Here is a 26,985-nt window from a genome sequence, read left to right on the forward strand (position 1 = left end):
TTTTAGAAAGCAATACCCATCATTGTGTCCGCACACGTAATTTTCCCACCCACTCTCCGTTCATTCTGCGTTGGTCTTCATTCCTATTACTGAGAATTTTTGTGTCAAAATTTTTGTAGTAATTATATCTTTCTCTTATCCTTCTCCGAAATTCATCATTCACGAGTCTTCTGGTAGTTAATCAATCGGCCAAATGAACTCTTTCAGCAATATCAAAAGTTAAATTTCATTTCCAGGATGAGAAATTTCAAAAGGAGAACTGTTTGGGTAATGTTATGAGGACAACCATATTTTTTGATATTTGCACAAACCCAGCTGTCTTTTCTTCTTTAACTGGCTCATGAGGGAGCTTTTCGGGAAATGTAATAACTTCTTGACAGCTCTTTAAATACAAAAATACAAAAATATTAAAATGTGGCTGTGCTGATATCACTTCTCATTTTCTTATGTCCATGTATTGTCGGGTGTATTGTCGTTATACCCACCGCCTTCTATGAATGGTTAATACTTGATGAAGGACGATGACAAAGACGATATTTAAGATGATTTCAATAGTTGATTCTTTTCACCCCTCAAGCATGTTATTGGGAATAAGATGGAGGAACCCATCAGATCAATGGTTAAGATCTCTCTCCTTATCTTTGAGCTAGAATAAGCACCACCGTCCAAACTAATTTGGATGGGCATGAACCTATCATACAGAGGCATGCGTGACAAGTGAGTGAGACCGTTTGTGAGGTCAGGCATCACGATAGGACCCAAAACTTTACTTTTTCATGTAATTTACTTCTTTTTTTTCATAAGTATGAGCAGTGGTCCATAATGTGCTTTAAATAAGTACAGGTATGGCACGGTGGCGTATGTGTAACTACAGGTACATCACATGACAGTAAATTTACTTTTTCAACTACAGGTATGGGCCGTATGTGCAAACTACCTTAGGTAATTTTAGAAGAAGAGAATAATATTGGAAACAAGAGATAAAACTAAAGAACTAGAGATGTGCAGAAACGTTAAAAAATTAAATATACACGAGAAGTTTGAATAATAAAAAAACTCCAACTAGATAGCAAGTTTAGCAACTAGCTATCCAGGATTAAAAAAACAAAACTATTCTAAACCAATCTTCTAAAATCCTAATAAAAACAAACTCTTAACTTATCTAATATATTATTAATAAATTCAAACTCTAAAGCAAATAAAAATGGACTCTTTATGCTCTGTTTGGTTGCCGGGTTTTTTTTGTTCCCGGGAGTTATGTGGGAGAAAAAAATACCCTGGTAGATAGGTGGGAAAAAAAGAGTCCCGGAAGTATCCTGGTAAAATAAAAATCCCATGTTTGGTTATGTGGGAGAAAAAAATACCCTGGGAGATATGGTGGGAGAAAAAAAAACCTTTGTTTGGTTGCTTGAACTGTTGGGTAGAAAAAAATTCTTCTCAAGCTTATTTTTGGTTCCTGAGTTTATTTTTGTTCCTGGGGTTATCTTGGGATGGGATGAAAAGGCAATCATTATAAAAGTGGGATTAAAAAATTCACCCCACAAGTAATAGTGGGGTTAAAATAAACCTAGTGCTAAAAGGCAACCAAACATGGGATGGGACCAAAATTTAACTTACTCTCCCACAAAACTCCCAGGCACAAAAAAAACCCGGCAACCAAACAGAGCATTAAGGAATGGTTGGCTGTCGTGAGTCGTGACAATTCTTATCAACAAGGAATATTTTAAGAAAAATATCAGTTCTATTTTCCTCCTAAATCCCATTACAGGATTTGCTAGAACCATCCCAAAAGGCATTTCACGGACGGACTGTTGCAGGAGAGAGCAGAGGCAAAGCCTCACTTTTCGTCTTATTCATTTAATTTATCTGATGTGGCAGCTCTCCCATTCACGAAATGCCTTTTGTGATGGTCCCTAGCAAATCCCATAACAGAAAAGACAAAGTAAACTGATTTTTTACTATGGCTTTATTTTTACTCAGAAAATGTAGTAATTTTACTTGGGCTTCTAAACAAACAACAGACGAATAGTGATATCCTATAGGACAATTCGCACCCCTTGCAACTTGATTTGACGTCAAAGAGCATTAATGTCTGCCGCAAGTAACGTTACACGGTATGCGAATTATCCTCCAGGGGGTGCGAATTTATCATCTCCCAATATATATTGCCTAAATATATGCAATTTTGGCACGTTGTCCCGGTCCCACTAGGTGTGTTGTTGTAAATTTTAAGTCGTCGCACATGGTATTAGACTAAGCTAAATTTCTTATTACTCGAGAAAGTTCAATCATGACGCTAGCAGTGACATCATTTTGGAGCGCTCTAGAATTAATTTAGGGAATTGACATAATCACTCGCTTTTCTCCCATCAGGTCACCCCTTTCGTGTATTTATGACTCCACTTTCACACTACAAGGCGTGACCGGGGAAGAAAAGGGGAACAAAAATTTAATTATATCAAAGATAATCCCTCTGCATTCACAAAAAGCCTATAAATCCCATCAGTCCTCTCTGTAGTTCTCCATCTCTAACCTTCGCAAGAACAAACGCATTAAGCACAAACACCTCCCTCATCCTTCCTTCCTTTTAGCTATCATTCTTTGATCATTTCTCCTCCTTTTTCTTTTTTTTTTTAACTTTTCAGTTTCTAATGGCTGATGAAGTTATTCTGTTGGATTTCTGGCCCAGCCCTTTTGGGTTGAGAGCTAGAATAGCCATGGCAGAGAAAGGGGTCAAATACGAATACAGAGATGAAAATCTTCGAGAAAAGAGTCCCCTTCTCCTTAAATCAAATCCCGTCCATAAGAAAATCCCTGTCCTCATCCATAACGGAAAACCCGTTTGCGAATCTCTCATCATCGTTCAATACATCGATGAGGTTTGGAACGATAAACCTCTCCTACCCAAAGATCCTTACGAAAGAGCCAAGGCTAGGTTTTGGGCCGATTTCGTTGATAAAAAGGTTAGTATCTAGAAGGAAAATAATCATGTTTTTCAAAATCTACAGTACTGAAATTCTTAATATACACAATATGCCATTTTCTCTGTTTTTCTTTCTTAGTTTGTGATTAGTTTCATGTATTTAATGGGGTTAACATTTTTTACACACAGATGTATGATTGTGGGACGAGAATATGGAAAAACAAAGGAGAAGCCCAAGAGCAAGCTAAGAAGGAATTTATAGATTGTTTGAAGCTTTTGGAAGGGGAGCTCGCAGAGAAGTCATATTTCGGTGGTGATACTTTAGGATATGTCGACGTGGCCTTAATCCCTTTTGCCTGCTGGTTTTACTCGTACGAGACTGAAGGGAAATTCAGTATAGAAGAGGAGTGCCCTAAGACTATGGCCTGGGTGAAGAGATGTATGGAGAAGGAGAGTGTCTCAAAGACCCTTCCAGAGCCCCAAAAGGTCTATGAGGTTGTTTGTTTCTTAAAGAAGATGTATGGAACCGAGTAAGAGAGGAAAAGATAGTTTTAAAATTAGAGGAGAGTCTATGGTATGTAGTAGATTTAAGTATGTTTTGTTCTTCGTTTTCTTTTCATGGTCTGAATGGGGTTTGTGTGATAAAGCTTTTGGAGCATGGATTTTGGCTTTATCTCATAGCCAAAATGCTTTTGGAGCATGGATTATGTTTTGTTCTGAGATGTTTCTTCCGTTCATTTAATTATATCGGTCTATTTATTTTCATCATCATCATGCTCTCTCGAAATAAAAATTCAATAAGTAGAAAACAATAGAACAAAAAAAAAAAAAAAAGGGGGAGAGAGAGTAAAGGAAAAGACAAAAAAAAACCATCAGAAAGATCGGATCTGTTATCTGTATCAACCTCGACACTAGAAAGTGGCTCAGATGACCGTCGTGAGAATATAAAATTCACTTTCATCATACGGTTTCTTCTACCTTTCTAATATTTGCACATAATAAAAGTAAAACCAGAAATGAGAGAGAGAGAGAGAGAGAGAGAGTCAAAGTGTGCGAGGGAGAATTTATAAGGATGCTGAGGAATTTTTAGGGTGTTCTTTTGACATTCATGCCCTTAATCACAAACAATTAACTAGTGACGTTTCATAAAGGCTTTGCTCTGTCTCACAGGAGGTTCAATCCCACCTATCAAAAACAAATGGGAGCAGACCACATTTATTTCCAACTAGGTCATCTTTTGGCTGACCTAGACCATCTATAGTAATCCGAACCCTCCACTAGATCTCGTGTAGCCAAAAAATAATGTCAATAACTCAATTCTAACGTCTAATAATGTGTATTTTTACTGCACAATATCTAGTGGAGATCAAAAGCAAGGCCTCTCAAATGAACGGCTTGGATCAATCAGAGGGGAGAAGCAGTGTCTAGTAGCGGTAGGAGTGAAACTCTGGGTCGATTTTTTGGAATTTGGGTTGAGCTTTTACCTTAAAATGGGGTCGGGTTCAGGTTGATTCCAGTTCATTTTTTGGCAAAATCTCAACCCGACCCGGCCCAAGTTGCATTCACACGTAGTGGGTGCACCACATTATATTAAATGAGGTTCTGCTCTGAGATATAGCCAAAATCTCATAGATATGGCTACGTTTTCCTTGTTTATTTTTAATTTTTGACTCTTTTTTTAAATTCGTAGAAAAAATTGGTTTATAATTATAATACAAGTTGCTGAGTGATATATTTGCCCATTTCTTTTACTTGGGACAACCCTCTCTAGTGTATTTATGACTACTCTTTCACACCAGAGGAGGCTGTTCCCAAGTAAAAAAATGGTTGAATATATCATTTCCCTATAAGTTATATAATATTTTTATAATATTATATGATTCAAACTGATTCTTTTCCAAATTTTCCAACCTTATGTATCATAGTCTATGATATATTATATCATAGTCATTAGTCTATGATATATCTCTTGATATCTTATTTATATCTGCAATAAAAATTTACATGAAATTAAAAACATAAAAAATATTGGCCGATATACCAGAGTAAAGCAATATCAGTAAGGTCTATGATCTGATATGGCCTATGAATATGTAGGTTCTCTTCAATCTTTGGTGCAGAGTGCAAAATTTAAGCTAACCATTGTTAACATAGAGGTTCATGTTTCATTTACAGTTTGGATACAAGGATTTTACAATCCGGGATTTAAAAGTTTGAGATTTTAGAAGCTAAAACCTGGATTTTATAAGCTAAATCTTGGATTGAAGAGAGCCATCTGCACCAAATTGAAAACTCTAGAATATGTAAGATCCCACTATTGGATTTGGTGTGGATATCACCGTTGGGTCATCTTAGTGGTGGATCAGGCAAGTTGGTTGAGAAAGATATTATGATGAGTAGAGAGAGAGGGTAGAGAGAGAAAGAGAGAACACCCTTTTCAAGACAAGATTTTGCTGATATCAGCAAGAAAAAGCTGATGTGACCACTAAACCTTTACCCACATAAATCCCAGGAAAAAAAAAAACCCGAGTGTACATGAATATAAAATCCATGTATCCAATGTTTTCCCATTGGGTTTACAAAAAGTTGCTATTCTCTAGGATTCTTGCCAAGTTTTTTGTTCCCTGCAAAGAGGGGAAGAAAAGGACAAAAAAAAGCGGTCGTTTTTTTTTTTTTTCTCGTTTTAAGGTATGGTTGGCTGTCGTGACAACCCTTATCAACAAGGAATATTTTAAGAAAAGAATATTAGTTCTATTGTACTCCTAAATCCCATTAGGGATTTGCTAGGAACCATCCGAAAAGGCATTTCACGGAAGGACGGGCTGTTGCAGGAGAGAGCAGCCACAAAGGCTCACTTTTCTTCTTATTCATTTAATTCATCTGATGTGGCAAATGTAGTCATTTCACTTGGGCTTCTAAACAGACAATAGACCAATAGTGATATCTAAAGGATATTTCTTGTAGCCTAGGCAAAATATATGCAATTTTGGCACGTTGTCCCAGTCCCACTAAGCTAAATTTCTTGTTACTCGAGAAAGTTCAGTCATGACGCTAGCAGTGACATCTTTTTGGAGCTCTCTGAATTAATTTAGGCTCTGTTCACTTGTTTTCCAGGGAAAGGAAAAGAAAAGGTTTCTCGGGAATCTGATGTGGCATTAGGAAAAGAAATCCAGGGAAACTGTGTAGGAACTGGAACTGTGCAGGAAAAGGTTTTCTGAGAAACTGGTTGCCCACCTTTTTCACTAGTATTTCTGGAAAGCAAATCCGACTAAAATAGTGGGATTTGGTTTCACACACTTGTGAAACGAGACATTTCCACATCATTTTGGCAATTTTCATGTCATTATTTGACATTTTCCACCTAGGCTTGTTACTTTCTCAGGAAAGCAAGTGAATACCAGAATTCTGTCTTGTCAAGGAAAAAAGAGGCTGTTTTCCAGGAATTTGCTTTCCTCGGAACGCAAGTGAGAGCCTTAGGGGATTGGCATAATCACTCGCTTTTCTTCCTTTAGGCCACCTCTTTCGAGTATTTATGACTCCACTTTTACACAACAAGCGGTGACCGGGGAAGAAAAGGGAACAAAATTTTAATTATATCAAAGATGATCCCTCTCCATTCACAAAAGGCTATAAATCCCATCAGTCCTCTCTGTAGTTCTCCATCTCTAACCTTCTCAAGAACAAACGCTTTAAGCACAAACACCTCCCTCATCCTTCCTTCCTTTCACCTATCATTCTTTGATCATTTTTCCTCCTTTTGGTTTTAACCTTTTCAGTTTCTAATGGCGGATGAAGTTATTCTGTTGGATTTCTGGCCCACCCTTTTTGGGTTGAGAGCTAGAATAGCCATGGCAGAGAAAGGGGTCAAATACGAATACAGGGATGAAGATCTCCGAGAAAAGAGTCCCCTTCTCCTTAAATCAAATCCCGTCCATAAGAAAATCCCTGTGCTCATCCATAACGGAAAACCCATTTGCGAATCTCTCATCATCGTTCAATACATCGATGAGGTTTGGATCGATAAACCTCTCCTTCCCAAAGATCCTTACGAAAGAGCCAAGGCTAGGTTTTGGGCCGATTTCGTTGATAAAAAGGTTAGTATCTAGAAGGAAAATAATCATGTTTTTTTCTAAATGTACAGTACTGAAATTCTAAATATGATATATCTCCAGCATTATGGATTAGAGGTAGGGCTTCGAGCCGGGTTTTACCCGACCCGCATCGACCCAACCCGAAAATAGCCTGGGTTGGGTTTAGGTTTATCGGGTTTCGGGTTGGGTCGGGTTTAGGATCCAAAAACCGGATGAATCTCGGGTCGAGCCGGTTTTGAAGGGTCGGATCGGGGCCGGACCCTACCCGACCCAACCCGAGTTACTTAAGTTAGTACATATTAGGGGGACAAGTTATGAGTTAATGCACTAAAGACTAAAGACCTTGCGGTTTATATCACATGAGTATAATCATTTTCATTTGGTAATGCATCAATTTATTTTATTTGAACTAGTTATTAGTCAATGCACTAAAGAGTTTGCCATGCTTGAGTTTTCTGCTTCTAAGAGTTGAGCTGCCTTGCCAAGAAAGAGTTTTCCTTAAAAAATTGTGTCAACTTGAAAAAAACCCGACCCGTCCCGACCTGAGATTTATCACCCGTAGGGCTAGGTTTGGGAATCGTGGGTTTTCCGAGGAAGAAAAAAAAAACCCAACCCGACCCCGAAATAATTCTTGGGTAGGATTGGATTCTTCAAAACCCGACCCGCCCTACCCGAGTTGCAGCCCTAACATTTAAAGGCTAGAGATGGTTTAATATCTTGTTTATATTTAGGATGAAATGATTTTTTTGGCACACACTAGCATAAGCAGTACAGTATGTTTTCTTTTAAAAAAAAATGGACAACACGGGCTTACACCATATACACAATATGCCATTTTCTCTGTTTTTCTTTCTTAGTTTGTGATTAGTTTCATGTAATTAACGGGGTTAACGTTTTTTACACACAGATGTATGATTGTGGGACGAGAATATGGAAAAACAAAGGAGAAGCCTAAGAGCAAGCTAAGAACGAATTTATAGATTGTTTGAAGCTTTTGGAAGGGGAGCTCGCAGAGAAGTCATATTTCGGTGGTGATACTTTAGGATATGTCGATGTGGCCTTAATCCCTTTTGCCTGGTGGTTTTACTCGTACGAGACTGAAGGGAAATTCAGTATAGAAGAGGAGTGCCCTAAGACTATGGCCTGGGTGAAGAGATGTATGGAGAAGGAGAGTGTCTCAAAGACCCTTCCAGAGCCCCAAAAGGTCTATGAGTTTGTTTGTGTCTTAAAGAAGGTGTACCTAAAGAAAATGTATGGAATCGAGTAAGAGAGGAAAAGATAGTCTTAAAATTAGAGGAGAGTCTATGGTATGTAGTAGATTTTAGTATGTTTTGTTCTTCGTTTTCTTTTCATAGTCTGAATGGGTTTGTGTGATAAAGCTTTTGGAGCATGGATTTTGGCTATATCTAGCCAAAATGCGATATGGCCAGTATCTTCTCTAATGGCCATCATCAGTAAAGATATTACATTCGGCTCTGTACTTTTTTTTCTTTCCTTTTTGGGAAAATGACCAAATAGAAGGGGTTTCTACTGACTATGACATTTGAAGAGGGGTGTTTTGTAAATCACCAATCAAGAGTGCATATGACTAAAATGCTCTCTCTCTCTCTCTCTCTCTCTCTCTCTCTCTCTCTCCCCCTATCAAATCACCTTTTTGAAATGATTACATTTAGAATACAAATCCCAAAACCCACCTTTTTCTCTCTTCTTCCTCCCACCTACGTACGTATGAAAACCCCAAAAACCTTCATTTTTGAAACCCAAAAACCTCCATTGTTGGATGCCAAAAGCTCCATTCTATTGCTGAAAACCTCATTTTTAGATGTCAAAGCCTCCCTAACCCTTCATTGCATTGGAAAACGCCTCCATTTACAACAACTATTGCAAAAAAACGTTATTAGATTTCGAAATTGCAAAAATCTTCACTAGAAACCATCATTCCATTGCACGAAGCCTCCATTCAATGGAAATGTGTGTATTTCTAACTCTCTCCCTTCTCTTTCAATTATAAGGCATGTTTATAAACTTGAATGAAAGTTTTCCATGTTAAACTACTGTTTTCCACTTTATAATCATTGTTATTTTACTGTAAACCACTAATTTCTTAAGTTAAACTACTATTTCACTATGATAAACCACTACTGAAGTGTGTGTTTATAAGTGGTTTATAGAGCTTCTTTGGTTAAGAATCCTCAGTAGTGGTTTATAATCCTTAGTAGTGGTTTATTAAGGCTCACAATTGGTTTAGAGTGTTTATAATTGGTTTATAAGGATTAACAATGTTTTAAAGTGTTTATAAGTGATTTATACAGGGTGAACAATAGTTTATAGTGTTTATAAGTGGTTTATACAGGCTTATCAGTGGTTTAGAGTGTTTACAACTGGTTTATATAGGGTAAACAGTGGTTTATATAAGCCTATCAGTGATTTAGAGTGTTTATAAGTTGTTTATATAGGCTTATCAGTGGTTTAAAGTGTTTATACATGGTTTATACAGGGTAAGAAGTAGTTTATAGTGTTTATAAGTGGTTTATATAGGCTTATCAGTGGTTTAGAGTGTTTACAACTGGTTTATATAGGGTAAACAGTGGTTTATATAAGCGTATCAGTGATTTAGAGTGTTTATAAGTGGTTTATATAGGTTTATCAGTGATTTAGAGTGTTTATACATGGTTTATACAGGGTAAGAAGTAGTTTATAGTGTTTATAAGTGGTTTATATAGGCTTATCAGTGGTTTAGAGTGTTTACAACTCGTTTATATAGGGTAAACAGTGGTTTATCTAAGCCTATCAGTGGTTTAGAGTATTTATAAGTGGTTTATATAGGCTTATCGGTAGTTTATAGTGTTTATACATGGTTTATACAGGGTAAACAGTGGTTTACAGCATTTATAAGTATTTTATATAATCGTAGCAGTGGTTTAGAGGATTTATAAGTGTATAATATATGGTAAACAATGGTTTAGAGTGTTTATAAGTTGTTTATATAAGCCTAACAGTGGTTTAGATTGTTTATAACTGGTTTATATAGGCTTAACAGTGGTTTAGAGTGTTTATAAGTTGTTTATACAGTATAAGCAGTGGTTTATATAGGGGTAAGCAGTAGTTTAGAGTATTTACAAGTGGTTTATATAGGGTAAACAATTGTTTAGAGTGTTTATAAGTTGTTTATACAGTGTAAGCACTGGGTTAGAGTGTTTATAAGTGGTTCATGTAAGCCTAGCAGCGGTTTAGAGTGTTTATAAGTTTTTTATATAAGCCTAAAAGTGGTTTATAGTGTTTATAAGTGGTTTATATAGGCTTAACAGTGGTTTAGAGTGTTTATAAGTTGTTTATACAGTGTAAGCAATGATTTATAGTGTTTGTAAGTGGTTTATATAGGGGTAAGCAGTGGTTTATAGTTTTTACAAGTGGTTCATATAGGGTAAACAGTGGTTTAGAGTGTTTATAAGTTATTTATACACTGTAAGCACTGGTTTATATAGGGGTAAACAGTGGTTTAGAGTATTTACAAGTGGTTTATATAGGGTAAACAGTTGTTTAGAGTGTTTATAAGTTGTTTATACAGTGTAAGCAGTGGTTTAGAGGATACCGGAGAGAGGTGCACGAACCTGCGGAGCATTGTGACCCTCTAAGGGACGGTTGGGATCATCCCATGAGAGAAAGAGGGCATTGTGGCCCTCTAATGGACGGTTGGGATCATCCCATGAGAGAGAAAGGGGGATTGTGGCCCTCTAATAGACGGTTGGGATCATCCCATGAGAGAGAGGGGGCATTGTGGCCCTTTAATGGACGGTTGAGATCATCCCATTGAGAGAGAGAGGGGGCATTGGGGCCCTCTAATGGACGGTTGGGATCATCCCACGAGAGAGAGAGAGAGAGAGAGAGAGAGAGAGAGAGAGAGAGAGAGAGAGAGGGGCATTGTGGCCCTCTAATGGACTGTTGGGATCATCCCATGAGAGAGAAAGAGAGGAATTGTGGCCCTCTAATTGATGGTTGGGATCATCCCATGAGAGAGAGGGGGCATTGTGGCCCTTTAATGGACGGTTGGGATCTTCCCATGAGAGAGAGAGAGGGGGGGCATTTGGGCCCTCTAATGGATGGTTGGGATCATCCCTCTAATGGACTGTTGGGATCATCCCATGAGAGAGAGAGAGAGAGGTGACGGTATTTTAAAAATGAGGGTATTTTTGTCCTAAACCCATGCAAACCAGTCACCATCACTGTATATTGGTTATTTCCAAGTCTTCTCTCTTCAAATGTCATAGTCAGTAGAAAACCCTTTCATTTGGTCATTTTCCCTTCCTTTTTTATCTCTGTGATTATTTGTTTATGATAATACATATCACATCCTCTGTCTTGCCATTAGTGGTATTTTTGGGGTCGGTTGTCACATCAAGTCCTTGGGCTCGGAGTCCCAAATTAATTGATACATCACATTCATTATGGGGAATTCCTATCTTTTGCATAAGGATGACACACGCTATGTATGCGCTCTCTTCTAATAATGACACTCTTTATTTTTGTACCTTTCCTTCTTGGGTGTTGCTCGGATGAAATAAGTATCCTGTAATTGTAAGCAGAGGAGTGTAAAACACTAAAGTGAGGAATGCCATTATCAAAACAAGAATGGGGTTATTAATTTTTTTTAATTGAGTGCTAACTGCCTTCTGTGTCAAGGAAAAAACAGAGAGATGTAGGGCATGTTCTGCAATCACAAAAAAATATTCATAATTAATATGTCCCGAAAAACTGGTTAACGGATTCAAATAAAGATCTTATTTCCTTTCTATCTGAAACCTTGGTGGGGATCTAAACTACAATTTCATCATAGAGATCCAATGAAAAACAAAGGAAAAAAGGAAAATTTTTGTTTTTTAACGGTCTGGGGAATGGAAATTGAATCATGATGACTTGACGTTATTCTCACCTTCCTCCGGCTTATCACCGGCAGTCTGTTCAGGGTTCCAAACTCAATGGTGGCAACTAAACACGAGGGTTGCGCTCGTTGCGGGACTTAACCCAACACCTTACAGCACGAGTTGACGACAGCCATGCACCACCTATGTCCGCGTTCCTGAAGGCACCCCTCTCTTAAGATGGGTGAGCTAGAGAAAACCAGTCAAGGCAAATCTGATATAATCTTACACAAAAGAAATGGAAAAGTAAAAGTAAATATTGACCACAATTTGACCACGGAGATTTAAGTGCTTCGGCCAAGAAGCCTACATTAGGCGAGAACACATCTTCCACTGTGAGAAAATAAAACACAAGAATTATAACTAGATTAATCCGCACACCGCAACCCTTCCCTTGTTTTATCAACCAAGACTGTATAGGAGATGAACCCCTTCCCTTATTTTCTCAACCAAGATTGTATATGAGATCAACCCGAGAAAAACCCAAGAGGAACATGAGAAAACAACCAAGAGAACCATGTATCTCTTTTGATCTCTTTTTCTCTCAAGCCCCCACACTTAATCATGTGATTTTTTCCTCCTTTATAAACCTATGTCTTCTCTCCTAATTATTGTAGGAAACAAGCACCAATAGAAACCTTAATCAAGAGGAAATCAGGACAACTTTCCCAACAATCTTTGCTTGGCTTTTTTCTTAGCCAGATGAAGATTCTATTATCGCCGCAAACCATCTTTTGGCCTTTCGAAATACGAACTCGTTTCTGGATCAATATGGTCAGTGAACATGAGAGAGGAGGTAGAAGCGATGAAATAAGCGCTTGCATGAAAGGTAGGGTTTTGAGGTCTGTATCTAGAAGTTTGAGGACAGGGTTAGAGTCAAATCTACGGTGAGGATTTCCGTAGGCTTACTAGAAGGGCAGGACTTGGTAGCCCGCTTGGCAATTGGTGGTAGCGAAACCCAAAATTGGCAGAAATCTATTGAGATTGGAATAGAATAGATCTCAATAGATTTCTAGAATTAATTTAGGGAAAGGAGGTTTCGCAGAAATCTATTGAGATTGGAATAGATCTAAATAGATTTCTGGAATTAATTTAGGGAATTGACATATTCACCCCCTTTTTTTCCTGGGCACCCCTTTCATGTGATTCTCAGTTTTTAACATCACTTTTTACACTACGAGGGGTGACAAGGGAAGAAAAGGAGACGAAACTATAATTATCAAAGATGATCCCTCTCCATTTACAAAAGGCTATAAATTCCATCAGTCCCCTCTGTAGCTCGCCATCTCTAACCATCTCAACAACAAACGCTTTAAGCACAATCACGTTCCCCATCTTTCCTTCGTTTTAGCTATTATTCTTTGATCATTTCTCCTTTTTTTTATACCCTTTTGAGTGTCTAATGGCGGATGAAGTTATTCTCTTGGATTTCTGGCCCAGCCCTTTTGGGTTGAGAGCTAGAATCGCCATGGCAGAGAAAGGGGTCGAATACGACTACAGGGATGAAAATCTCCGAGAAAAAGGTCCCCTTCTCCTTAAATCAAATCCCGTCCATAAGAAAATCCCTGTCCTGATTCATAACGGAAAACCCGTTTGCGAATCTCTCATCATCGTTCAATACATCGATGAGGTTTGGAACGATAAACCTCTCTTTTCCAAAGATCCTTACGAAACGGCCAAGGCTAGGTTTTGGGCTGATTTCGTTGATAAAAAGGTGCGTATCTAGAAGGAAAATAATCATGTTTTTCCAAATGTACAGTACTGTAATTCTTAATATGATATATTCCCAGCATTACGGATTAGAGGTAGGGCTGCAACTCGAGCCGGGTTTTACCCGACCCGCATGGGTTGGGTTTAGATTTCTCGGGTTGGGTCAGGTTTTGGATCCAAAAACCTGGATGAATCTCGGCTCGAGCTGGTTTTGAAAGGGCCCGACCCTACCCGAGTTACTTGCACTAAAGAGATTGTTGTTTATTTCACATGAGTATAATCATTTTCATTTGTTAATGCATCAATTTGTTCTCTTTGGACTAGTTATTAGTTAATGCACTAAAGAGAGCCATGCTTGAGTTTTCTGCTTCTATGAGTTGAGTTGCCTTGCCAAACAAGAGATTTCCTTTAAAAAGTGTGTTAACTTGAAAAAACCTGACCCGACGAGAGATTTATCATGGGTAGGGCCGGGTTTGGGAATCGAGGGTTTTCCGAGAAAATAACCCGACCCGACCCGAGATATTTCTTGGGTAGGGTTGGGTTCTTCAAAACCCGACCCGCCCGACCCGAGTTGCAGCCCTAATTAGAGGGTAGAGATGGTTTAATATTTTGTTTATAATTTGGATGAAATGATTTTTTTTGGCACACACTAGTATAAGTAGTACAATATTTTTTTAAAAAATGGACTTTACGGGCTTACAGCATATACACAATGATGGGGTGTGAAAACACCAGCCTCTCACAGGCCGCCACCTGTCCCAGAGTAGGTGAGCTGCAGCCTCTCACAGGCCGCCACCTGTCCTGGACACCTGTCCAGGACACCTCACCAGATTTTCCTATAAATAGAGGATCAAAGCTCAGACCAATGGGTAATGCGAAAAATCCCTTCTTTCCCTAAACTCTTAGACATCTCCCCTTCACTCCTGCTCATACTGACTTGAGTGTCGAAGGGCCTGTCCGGAGTAAAACCCGGTCTGGTCTTCTGACCTCGCTTGCCTTGTGCAAGACTCAGCCCTCATAGCAGGACTCTTTCTCGACCACCTCACTCCTCGTTCACTCCGGTCCTTCAGGACTCAGCTCCCCTAGTCATCCAGCTCAGCTCTTACATCACTGCTGTACCTGTTACCGATTTTAGGCATAACAGATTGGCGCCATCCGTGGGACCCCAGAACTAAAAGCTGTCCTTACACATCCCACTCACAAAAATGGCAGGACGCAAGAGTACGCGGATGCCTACTGCGCGGGCACGGACTACCCAAACCGCGCTACCCCGCAGGACCCGGAGCGAGCGAATTGCATCACTAGTAGTAGCAGCTTCTGCTACAGCAGAGCAGAGCCCGGCTCGCTCAGAACATCTGAATCCCTTGCCCACCCCGGAGCAGGTTCAAGCTCTATTTCAGCAGATGACAGCCCTCGTTGGGCAGTACCAGCAACTACTTCAACTGCCCCCTCAACCTCCCCCAGAGGCTCCGCGATCTGTCCAAGGAAGGCCAGACGTCCACAGGGGAGAGTCATTAGACCATGGTGAGGGCCGAACTCATCATTCCACCAGACAAGTCCCTCACCCCACGACGAGGCATGCCCAAACAGAGCCTCATCACCGTGAAAGGTCACGGTCCCCCTCCGCACAGAGGCGTCGAGCTCATCAAGATCGTGCGCCACCAGCGAAACCTCGACCTCGTCGTATGAGTCGGGAGAGCCAATCCGGCTCCGCGGCGAGCCAGTTTGTGGAAAGGATCAGGTCCTTGGACCATAGGACGGATCCACTGCTACAAAGAATGGAGGAGATGGATCATCGGATAGAGGAATTGGCGAAGGACCAGAGCCGGCCAGTCTCCAGGGCGTTCTCAAGCAGGACGCCATTCACTGATGATGTTCTGAGTGCCCCAGCACCCAGAGGGTTTAAAATGCCCGCCGTCCCTCAGTATGACGGCACTACAGACCCCGTGGACCACTTGGAAACGTTCAGAACAATTATGCTCCTCCACGGAGCCTCCGATGGCTTTCTTTGCAGAGCGTTTCCAACGACGCTGACTGGCGCGGCAAGAGACTGGTATTCCAGGATCAAACCGAACTCCATCAACAATTTTGATGATTTTGGAGAGGATCTTGTCCGCCACTTCATGAGCAGCCGCAGGCCAAAGAAAACAACCGCTTCCCTGATGGCCTTGCGACAGGACGACAACGAGCCTCTGAAGGTGTTCGTCCGCCGATTCAACAGGGAGGCACTTCAAGTGCCAAATCTAGATCCCTCAGCAGCAATGAATGCGCTCCTCACAGGCGCCAGGTCTAATGAATTCCGTCGAGCGGTGGCTCGACAAAATCTGCACTCACTAGCGGATCTTATGGCCGGAGCAGAAGAGTACATAACGGTGGAAGAAACACTGGCAGCTCTTAATTCAAATCGGAGGATAACCTCTGAAGAGAAGAATCTCCTTAAGCAGCGCAGGGAGGATAAACCTCCCAGGAGAGAGAAGTCTCCGCCTCCTCAGAGAAGAGAAGAAAACTTCACGCCTCTCAACACCTCCAGAAAGCACATACTGGCGGCGATCAGCTAAGAAGAGTTCGTGAAGTGGCCTGCTAGAATGATCTCCAAGGGAAACAGGAGAGATCCCTCAAAGTACTGCCGGTTCCACAAGGACCACGGCCACGACACAGATGATTGTTGGCAACTCAAGCAGAAAATTGAACAACTCATCAGCCGGGGCTATTTGAAAAAGTATATCCGAACTGACGGCCGCAACCAAGAGCGCAGAGGAAAGAGCCCCCAGGGCCGCAGCCCTCGAAGATCACAGCAGCCCCCTGTTTGGGACAAAACCCCTCAGCTGGGCAATGCGCAGCCTGAGGCACCCCAACCTCAGCCAAGGGGGGTCATCGGTACAATTATGGGTGGGCCTGCAGCTGGGGGCACCTCTTCTACCGCCCGCAAAGCATATGCACGGCGAGTTAACGCCGTGCACACAACCAGCAAAAAGACGAGAACGGAGAATGAGATCTCCTTCTCAGATGCAGATCTGGATAATCTTATCCTGCCCCACGACGATGCACTGGTTTTAACCATGCTCGTCGCCAACTGGGAGGTGAAGAAAATCCTCGTAGACAATGGGAGTTCGGCGGACATTCTATACTACCACGCCTTTGAGAAAATGATGATAGGCGACGACCGTCTGAAGCCGGCAAACTCAGATTTATTTGGCTTCTCCGGAGAGGTCGTGAAAGTGGTGGGGCAGATCGAGCTCCCTGTTCTTGTCGGAGATCCACCTTGTCAAGCTTTCGCCATGGTCAACTTTCTAGTAGTAAGGGCCACTTCGGTCTATAATGCTATCTTGGGACGGCCTGGCCAGAACCTCATCCATGCAGTAGCCTCGGCCTACCACCAAAAAATGAAGTTCATAACCCCCAATGGTGTGGGGGAAGTTCGAGGAGATCAGCCTCAATCCAGAGAGTGCTATGCAACGGCACTCAAAGGCAAAAATGCAGTGGAGTCACTGCCAATTGAACTGCTCGATGTAAGGGACGAGCTCAGAGGGACTCAGCCTGCTAAAGACCTCCTCTCCATCCCACTGTGCCCAGACGACAGTGAGAAAGTCGCTCTGATCGGTTCCTCCCTCAGCACCGACATTCAGCACTAGCTCACCACTTTTCTCCAGGACAATGCAGATGTCTTTGCATGGGTTCCCGCCGATATGCCCGGCATTGATCCAGAGATCAACACACACAGGCTCGGTGTTGATTCAACCTGCAGACCGGTGAAGCAGAAGAGACGACATTTCGCCTTCGAAAGGCGGCAGGCAATAAAAGAAGAAGTGGAGAGGCTTCTGAAGGCTGACTTCATTCGCGAGATTCGATACCCGGACTGGTTGGCAAACGTAGTCCTAGTCAAGAAGACTAATGGGAAATGGAGGACCTGCGTCGACTTCACCGATCTGAATAAGGCTTGTCCTAAGGACAGTTATCCACTCCCGAAGATCGACCAACTCATTGACGCCACAGCGGGTCATGAACTGTTGAGCTTCATGGACGCCTTCTCCGGATACAATCAGATCAGGATGTACGAGTCGGATATACCAAAGACCTCCTTCGTCACAGATCAAGGGACTTACTGCTACCGAGTTATGCCCTTCGGCCTCAAAAATGCCGGAGCCACTTACCAAAGGCTTGTGAACAAACTTTTTCAGAACCAGATCGGCCGTAACATGGAAGTCTATGTAGACGATATGCTGGTCAAAAGTCGGAGTGCGCAGGATCATGCGTCTGATCTCAGAGAAACATTCCAGGTCCTGAAGAAGCACAACATGAAACTTAACCCCACCAAGTGCACATTTGGTGTCAGCTCGGGGAAGTTCTTAGGATTCATGGTGAGCCAGCGAGGGATAGAAGCAAATCCAGAAAAGATCAGAGCCGTGATGGAGCTTACTGCCCCAAAAACCATCAGGGAAGTCCAGCGGCTCACGGGAATGATATCGGTGTTGGGTCGCTTTATCTCCAAATCAGCGGAAAGGTGCCTCCCCTTTTTCAGTGCGGTCAAGGGACTCAAGACCGCGCCCTGGACGGAAGAATGCCAGGTCGCATTCGAAGAGCTGAAAAGATATTTGTCCTCTCCGCCATTATTAACAAAGCCGGAGCCGGGCGATGAGCTATTTTTGTATCTCTCCATCAGCTCCACGGCTCTGGCAGCTGTACTCGTCCGTGAAGAGCACCGCCAGCAAAAACCTATTTATTATGTTAGCAAGGTTCTTCACGACGCAGAAACAAGGTACCAGCGGGTCGAGAAATTGGCTTACGCGCTGGTAATGGCCGCTAGGAAGTTAAGGCCGTACTTCCAAGCTCACACTGTAAAGGTCTTGACTGATCAGCCACTTCGACAAGTTCTCCATCGATCAGATATCTCCGGGCGACTTGTGAAATGGGCTGTAGAGCTAAGCGAGTTCGATATTCAGTACGCACCCAGGCCAGCTATCAAGGCCCAAGTACTGGCAGACTTTGTAGCCGAGTGCACTATCCCCCAGCAGGTCGTCGACCCTGAAGCATTGCAGCTCCCAGTTATAGAGAAAGTAGTCCCTGAAGAGCGTATGACAGAGGAAATTCGGACGGAAATCAGGCCACCTTCAGCCAGACAGGACTCCATAACCAGCACACCGACTTGGGAAGTATATGTCGACGGATCTTCAAATAAAAACGGCTGTGGAGCTGGCCTCATCCTCACTGGGCCTGATGAGTTCACTGCGGATTACGCCCTGAGATTCGGGTTCCGTGCATCAAATAATGAGGCGGAATATGAGGCCCTCCTTGCCGGAATGAGCCTGGCGATTCAGACCGGCGCCAAAAATTGAAAGCGTACTGCGACTCGCAGCTGGTAGCAAATCAGATCCAAGGGGTCTACGAAGCCCGAGACGAGCGTATGATTAAATACGTCGCCAAGGTTCACCAACTTTCCAGCCAGTTTGCAAGTTTCGAGGTCATCAGAGTGCCAAGAACAGAGAATGCCAAAGCTGACGTGCTGTCAAAACTGGCTGCCTCTGGATATACCACTCTCGGAAGCATACACATGGAGTTTCTACAGAGGTCCAGCATCGACAGTAAAGCCATGGAAGTCATGCAGGTGGAAGATGAGCCGTGCTGGATGGATGAGATCATGGGTTATCTGCGCGATGCTAGACTCCCGGAGGATAAGAAAGAAGCTCGTAAGGTGATACAGAGAGCTGCCCGATTCTCCCTCAGTAGTGACAATCTATACAAAAGGTCATATACTCTCCCATATCTGAAGTGTCTGAGGCCGAGCGACGCCGCGTATGCACTACAAGAGACTCATGAAGGAATTTGCGGAGAACATCTGGGGGGCAAAGCCCTGGCGATAAAGGTGCTGCTCAGAGGACTGTATTGGCCTACTATCAGGCATGATGCCCTGGATCTGGTTAAAAGGTGTGAGAGGTGTCAGAAGTTCTCTCCTACCATCCACCAGCCTGCCGTAGCAATGGCTCCAATTATTAGTCCGCTTCCCTTCGCAGTATGGGGGATGGACATCCTGGGCCCTTTCCCACCGGCCTCTGGAAAGCGCATGTTCGTGGTAGTGGCGATTGACTATTTCACTAAGTGGGTGGAGGCAGAACCTCTGGCCCAGATCACTGAGCAGAATGTGCAGAACTTCTTCTGGAAGGCAGTAGTCTGTAGATTTGGGATTCCCCGTATCTTGATCACAGACAACGGCAAACAGTTCGACTGCCGGAACTTTCGAAAGTTCTGCTCGGACCTAAAAATTGAACAGAGATTCACTTCGGTTGCTCACCCCCAGACCAATGGGCAAACGGAAGTAACTAATAGAATCCTGCTTCAGGGGATAAAGAAGAGGCTGGACGAAAAAGCTGGCCGTTGGGCAGATGAGCTCTATCACGTTCTGTGGGCTTACCGCACTACTCCTCGCACGACGACTGGTGAATCGCCATTCAACCTTTCCTTTGGTACTGAGGCTGTGATACCAGTCGATATAGGCGCTCCGTCTCCCCGAATCACCAGCTTCAACGAGCAGCTTAACGGCGACGGGCTCCGTGCCGATCTCGACTTACTAGAAGAAATCCGGGAAGAATCTCGAATCCGGGTCGCCGCTTATAAGCAGAGGGTATCAAATTATCACAACTCCAAGATTCGCCCCAGAGAATTCAGGACAGGAGATTTAGTCCTGAGAAAGGCAGCCGTCTCCCAACCGACGAAAGTCGGGAAACTCTCCCCGACTTGGGAAGGGCCATATTGAGTGAAAGAGGTTATCCGGCCAGGAAGCTATAAACTGGAGACACTGGAGGAGCATTTATTACCTCACGCATGGAACTCCAAAAATCTCAGGAGATATTATCAATAGACAAAATGTACAGCGTAAAAAGGTGACTTTGTAAATTTGTCAATTTGTTGTTATAAATAAATAATCTTTTTTGCAGACTTTGTTTCACTCTTACTCTCTGGAAACCCAGTTCACAAAACTCGGGTACTCACTGGAAACCCAGTTCACAAAACTTGGGTACTCATTGGAAACCCAGTTCACAAAACTCGGGTACTCACTGGAAACCCAGTTCTTAAACTTGGGTACTCACTGAAAACCCAGTTCACAAAACTTGGGTACTCACTGGAAACCCAGTTCACAAAACTTGGGTACTCACTGGAAACCCAGTTCTTAAACTTGGGTACTCACTGGAAACCCAGTTCTTAAACTTGGGTACTCACTGGAAACCCAGTTCACAAAACTTGGGTACTCACTGGAAACCCAGTTCTTAAACTTGGGTACTTACTGGAAACCCAGTTCACAAAACTTGGGTACTTGTTGTTCCTGAACTTGGGTACTTGTTAGAAGACCAACTCGTCACAATTCGACTATCAACAGCCTCAGTCCCAGGTTATCAAAATTAAAAAGACAAGTCGAGCAAATCACTCAGTTGAGAAGTATCAGAGACAGACAAATGTGATTTCATTGATCAGAATATGTGGGGCCTCGAGGGCCATTACAAAATTCACTTTAAAGAGGCTGGTAAGAGCTGTAGGGTCTCAAGGACCATTACAAAAAGAGGTCAAAATAAACAAAAAAAATAATAATAATACTAAGCATCTGGAAGAGAGGTGATGTCAGCAGGAGCATCAGTAGGAGCATCTGGCTCCTCATCAGTAATCTTCGGCCTGGCAGGGAGAGTCATGTTCTGCATCAATAAGTTTGGATTGCAGGCCTGGAGCTCCTGGAGGCAGTCGTAGTATCCAAGACTATAAGCCTCGCTCGACAGGCTGAAAAGTTCAGCCTCCTTCGCCTCTGTGGCCTCCTTCACTGTCGTCTCCTGCCTCTCTTTGGCTCTTCCTCTTTGAGCCTCCATGGCTTCAGCAGCCTTGACCAGTTTCTTCTTCTCTGCGGCCAGATCCTCCATCAACAACCTCTTCTCCTCCTCTACTCACCCGATGCTCGTTTGAAGCTCTTGCACCTCAGCGGCCAACTTTCCGTTCACTTCTTCAGATGCAGTAATAGCTTGGGAGAACTTCTTACTCTTCTCCTTGAGGTCATTATAGTAAAGCAAGATCTAAAGAAAGAAACAGGCATCAGTATGGTGAAAGGAAGAAATGGGCAGAAAGTTAGCAAACGGATCACCTCTTCCTTACCTGGTAAGCTGAGGATAGCACAGCCTCCTCTCCTGTAGCTGGCGGCTCGTGAAGGATCTGTTGCTTGTCCTTCCGCAGCAAACACTTGCTCATGATCTCTGCTGCTACTCGGCTCTCGCCTAGGGCAGTGTCATCCTTCAGAACGGCCCAATTGGGTCGAAAGACGTGCTCACTAAGCCCCGTAGGAGGACGGGCCCCAGAACCGGTTCCGGTAGAAGCACCACCGGACTTAGAAGAGCCACCGCCCTGAGCAAAGGGGCCTATTAGCTTCACCGTAGTCTTGGGCCTCTGGGATGGGGGTGGAGGAGTGCCCTGTGACGGGGCCGGACTCGCCAGTACAGTCGCCTTTCTCTTCTGGCGCTCCTGTTGCGCCTGTGCAGCACCCTCCTGTGCCCGTGGCTGGGCTCCCTGTCTTATCTTCTCGACAGTCGATTGTTTCTTCATTTCTGCCAGACAAGCAAGCAGTCAGAAGCAAGCATATAAAAGTAAACATATTCTAAAAGACAAGTCTAGCTACATACGTTCTGGAGTCGCGGCACTCACGCCCAGTCCAACTAGCACCTCCTCTCCTGAGAACTCTGCACAGCGGATAAGGCCTGATTGCTCAATCTCCTTCCGCATCAAGGCGAAAGTCTCTCTGTCCTCACTCTCGAGGAGCGGCTTTCGACTTAATTTGGAAGTGTCCGGAGTGTCCCACACTAGAGGGACAGGCCAGGGCTCACTGACCTCCTTATCCTCGACGTAGAAGAACCTATTCTTCCATGAATGTATTGACGAGGGGATACCGGTAATGATTTTGAGTTCAGGGCGCTGGCTGATGTAGATCCAGCCCCCTTCCTTATGCCTCTTCAGATGTGCACAAGCACAGAATAGCGACAAGCTCACGCTCCTCTCTAACCGGCCGTGGACAAGATACAAGAACCCAGTCAGTAGTCTCCATGAGTTCGGAGCTACTTGAGCTGGGGCCAGTCCGTAGTATCGAAGCACCGCTGCGAAGAATGGGTGCAGAGGAAATCGGAGTCCCGCCCTTATCGACTCCTCATAAATACAGAGATCTCGACTCTCGTTACAGGCTCTGTCTCCCTCTATAGCTGCCTTCAGTTCAAATCTTGGAGGCACACAGTACTTATTCCTAATGTCGCCTAGCATGGACCTGGTGAGGTAGTTCTCTTCGACTAGAGCTCGCAGGTTGTATTTTGGGTTGGCATCCATCCGCGCTCTAGCGACTACCTCCACCGCCTGACCAGGAGGGAATGTTGTAGACGCCTCAGCAACGTCACTTTCAACACTCCCTTCTGCTCGGGAGAGACTAACAGTGGGGAGTGGAGTGGCGTTCAAGTCTAAAAACACCTCCTCCTTGTCCCCTTCGTCGTCACTATCTACAAGATCTACTCTAGCGGACGTCCTAGCCATTACAGGCTCCTGCGGCGGCCTAAATTCTGAACTACTGCTAGTGGAGGACTCCGTACCGGACTCGGAACTCGAATTACTATCAGACATGTAGTAAAGAGAAGGGCTGAGAGGAATACCGGTGAGCGGAGCTCGTCAAGTCCTTGCGCAACTCGAACTGCGAACTGTGAACTGCGAACTGAGAACTAAGAAGTCGAAGCTCCCAGAGCAAGAAAAGGAAGAAAAGATGAAAAGTAAAAAGTAAAAAATGAAACGGGGTAAAACCTCCTTTTATAGCTTTTCAGAGGCGGTGGGGCATTAAATACGACGCACGCATCTCGAGGACACTCGAATGGCGCCACGTGTCCCATATTTATGACGGACACATTCTCCCACTAAAAAATACGATCAAGCACGCGCGTGTTCCTACGTGCATGAAAATTCACATCTCCGCTCCGCACTACATGCTCCGCACTCCATGCTCCGTACTCCGTACTCCATGCTCCGTACTGGATCTTTAAATCCGAACTGGATATAACACGTTTCAACAAAACGACAAAAACCAGTCCGGTCCGAACCGGACTGGCCGCAAGACGACAAAAATCAGTCCGGGAAAATCCGAACTGGATATAACGCGTTTCAACAAAACGACAAAAACCAGTCCGGTCCGAACCGGACTGGCCGCAAGACGACAAAAATCAGTCCGGGAAAATCCGAACTGGATATAACGCGTTTCAGCAAAACGACAAAAACCAGTCCGGTCCGAACCACTTCCAGCCGGACTCCGGACTGGACCTCCGGACTCAACTTCCAGCCGGACTCCGGACTGGATCTCCGGACTCCACTTCCAGCCGGACTCCGGACTGGATCTCCGGACTCCACTTCCAGCCGGACTCCGGACTGGATCTCCGGACTCAACTTCTAGCCTGACTTCGGACTGGATCTCCGGACTCAACTTCCAGCCGGACTCCGGACTGGATCTCTGAACTTAGTTTTCTGACTCACTCCCAGACAATGCCTACCCGTTAAGAGAATCGATTGATCACACTTTCCCAAGTCTCTCAATGACTTGGAAAACTGGGGGGCAACTGATGGGGTGTGAAAACACCAGCCTCTCACAGGCCGCCACCTGTCCCAGAGTAGGTGAGCTGCAGCCTCTCACAGGCCGCCACCTGTCCTGGGCACCTGTCCAGGACACCTCACCAGATTTTCCTATAAATAGAGGATCAAAGCTCAGACCAATGGGTAATGCGAAAAATCCCTTCTTTCCCTAAACTCTTAGACATCTCCCCTTCACTCCTGCTCATACTGACTTGAGTGTCGAAGGGCCTGTCCGGAGTAAAACCCGGTCTGGTCTTCTGACCTCGCTTGCCTTGTGCAGGACTCAGCCCTCATAGCAGGACTCTTTCTCGACCACCTCACTCCTCGTTCACTCCGGTCCTTCAGGACTCAGCTCCCCTAGTCATCCAGCTCAGCTCTTACATCACTGCTGTACCTGTTACCGATTTTAGGCATAACACACAATATGCCATTTTCTCTGTTTTTCTTTCTTAGTTTGTGATTAGTTTCATGCAATTAATGGGGTTAACGTTTTTTTGCACACAGATATATGATTGTGGGACGAGAATATGGAAAAACAAAGGAGAAGCCCAAGATCAAGCTAAGAAGGAATTTATAGATTGCTTGAAGCTTTTGGAAGGGGAGCTCGCAGAGAAGTCATATTTCGGTGGTGATACCTTGGGATATGTCGATGTGGCTTTAATCCCCTTTGCCTGCTGGTTTTACTCGTACGAGACTGAAGGGAAATTCAGTATAGAAGAGGATTGTCCTAAGATTATGGCCTGGGTGAAGAGATGTATGGAGAAGGAGAGTGTCTCAAAGACCCTTGCAGAGCCCCAAAAGGTCTATGAGTTTGTGGGTGTCTTAAAGAAGATGTATGGAATCGAGTAAGAGCGAGACATAGTTTTAAAATTAGAGGAGGGTCTATGGTATGTAGTAGATTTAAGGATGTCTTGTTCTTTTTTCTTTTTATGATTTGAATAGGTTTGTGTGATAAAGCTTTTGGAGCATGGATCTTGGCTATGAGATGTGACCATTATCTTATCTGATAGTAAAGATCTTTCATTCGGCTTTGTAATTTTTTTTTGTCTTTCCTTTTTTTTTCTCAGTTTATTTGTCTCTATTAGGTGTTGGAAAGGAATGGTTGATTATGATCATGGTTTGAAATTTCGGACCTGGCCGAAACCGAAATTTAAGAAATTCAGTAACGACGGGCAAAATGTCGGTTTTCTCGGCCGAAATGTCGGTGAAATTTTTTTAAGGAATAAAAAATTAATATTTTGTTTGAAAATTCACCGAAATTACCTAAATTTCCGAAAATTTTGGTTTCGGATGAGGCAGCATATGGCAAGATAGCTAGGATGAGGCAGCATAATGCTAGGAATTTGCAGGGTCCAAAATTAATTGATCTATCACATTCATTACGGGCAGTTACTATCAATTTCATAAGAGTGACAATGTCTGCTCTTTCTTCTTCTAATATTGGCACTCATTATTTTTCACATATCTTGGTTGGGGACTTGGGTGTTTCAGGGTTGGAACTCCAGTAGCCTGTAACAGTTATCAGGTAAATGTAAAAGTAGGGGAGGAGTGCCGTTATCAAAACAAGGATGAGGATATCAATTTTTTTTAATTGAATAATGAGTTAATGACTACCTTTATTTCAAGGAAAATACAGGAAAATGTAATATTCCAAGGAATATTCATTGGGAGATCATATTTTCACCCCTCTGCAGTACGCATTCGCCCCCATTCAACGTGATTTGACGTCAAAAAGCTTGAAGTTGCCCACTGTTCACGTTAAAAGGGGTGAAAATATCAGCTCCCTATTCATTATTCATGGTTCCAGCTGTGAGTGATGGTAGGTACAGAGCGAGACTTTAGTGGGTGGGTGGGAGGGGAGCAAGAAAAGCCCCTGAAAATAGAAATTTCTCATTCTCTCACCACTCTTGGCCTGTTCACTCTGCGAGACTTGCGTGGGTGGGTGCGAGCGGAGCAAGAAAAGCCCCTAAAAATAGTAATTTCTCCTCCTCTCTGCACTCGCGCCCTCTTCATTCACTCCTTCTTGCTTTTCTAAACACTTGGGCGGGCCTACAAATAATATGTGGAATAATTTCTCATTGTTGCCAAATATGCTTTTTATTCCCTTTTCCCACAACTTCCATTTTACTGCATATGGAACCAAATTGTAATACATCTTCCCAATGGTGCAAATAGCTCTGAAGGTCAAATTAAGGAGTGGAATCAATGGACTTTAGAAAGTAGAGGCACAACTCTTGTCGGGTTGGGTTAGACCCAGGGGCGGAGCTAGGAATTTACACTTGGGGGGGCCAAACTAATTTACACTTGCCCTCATTGGTCATTGGGGGGGCCATGGCCACTAAACTAGCTTAAAATGCATATACAGCCAAAAACCATAAAAGAGATTTTGCAACTCATTGGGGAGCCGTGGCCCCCCTCATGCTCTATGTGCCTCCGCCCCGGTTAGACCCTAACCCTAACCCTAACCCAACCCGAGATAGTATTCCCTCAACCCTAACCCAACCCAATCCGAGCCTCGGCTTGAGGATGGTCAACCCTAACCCAACCTATCTCTAAATCTCCCAGTTTGAGCCTCGGGTCGAGTCAGGTTGGTTCAGGTTAACCTGAAAATTTCAATAACCCAATGGAAATCAAGATAAAATTAGAGGAAGGATGTCGGGTTAGGTTGGGTTGCCGAGGCCTCAACCCCAGTCCAACCTTTTTGATAGAACACCGTTCTAGGAAA

At 43.5% G+C, this 26,985-nt stretch overlaps 2 protein-coding genes, 1 non-coding gene and 1 pseudogene across 4 annotated transcripts; 3 read left to right on the forward strand and 1 right to left on the reverse strand.

Moving 5' to 3' along the window:
- Nucleotides 1–2,509: 2,509 nt before the first annotated feature.
- On the forward strand, nt 2,510–3,691 carry LOC143884208 (putative glutathione S-transferase parA). Its single transcript, XM_077387649.1, has 2 exons — nt 2,510–2,963; nt 3,113–3,691. Exons 1-2 carry the CDS (start codon nt 2,652–2,654, stop codon nt 3,455–3,457), a joined length of 657 nt encoding a protein of 218 aa, XP_077243764.1. The 5' UTR covers nt 2,510–2,651; the 3' UTR covers nt 3,458–3,691.
- Nucleotides 3,692–3,790: 99 nt separating this feature from the next.
- On the reverse strand, nt 3,791–3,894 carry LOC143885685 (small nucleolar RNA Z161/Z228). Its single transcript, XR_013253550.1, has one exon. It is a non-coding gene; the product is annotated as a small nucleolar RNA Z161/Z228 (small nucleolar RNA).
- Nucleotides 3,895–6,053: 2,159 nt separating this feature from the next.
- LOC143884206 (putative glutathione S-transferase parC) lies at nt 6,054–8,549 on the forward strand (annotated as a pseudogene). Its single transcript, XR_013252770.1, has 2 exons — nt 6,054–7,017; nt 7,922–8,549. The product of XR_013252770.1 is annotated as a putative glutathione S-transferase parC (transcript).
- A 4,563-nt stretch (nt 8,550–13,112) lies between these two features.
- LOC143884209 (putative glutathione S-transferase) lies at nt 13,113–25,296 on the forward strand. The gene is made up of 2 exons (XM_077387650.1): nt 13,113–13,647; nt 24,765–25,296. The coding sequence occupies exons 1-2, from the start codon at nt 13,336–13,338 to the stop codon at nt 25,107–25,109; spliced, it is 657 nt and encodes a 218-aa protein (XP_077243765.1). The 5' UTR covers nt 13,113–13,335; the 3' UTR covers nt 25,110–25,296.
- Nucleotides 25,297–26,985: the final 1,689 nt, after the last annotated feature.

This window comes from Tasmannia lanceolata, unplaced genomic scaffold (genome assembly GCF_043159265.1).
Source record: "Tasmannia lanceolata isolate RefF3 unplaced genomic scaffold, GAP_Taslan_0.1 ptg000008l, whole genome shotgun sequence".
Lineage (NCBI taxonomy): Eukaryota > Viridiplantae > Streptophyta > Magnoliopsida > Canellales > Winteraceae > Tasmannia > Tasmannia lanceolata.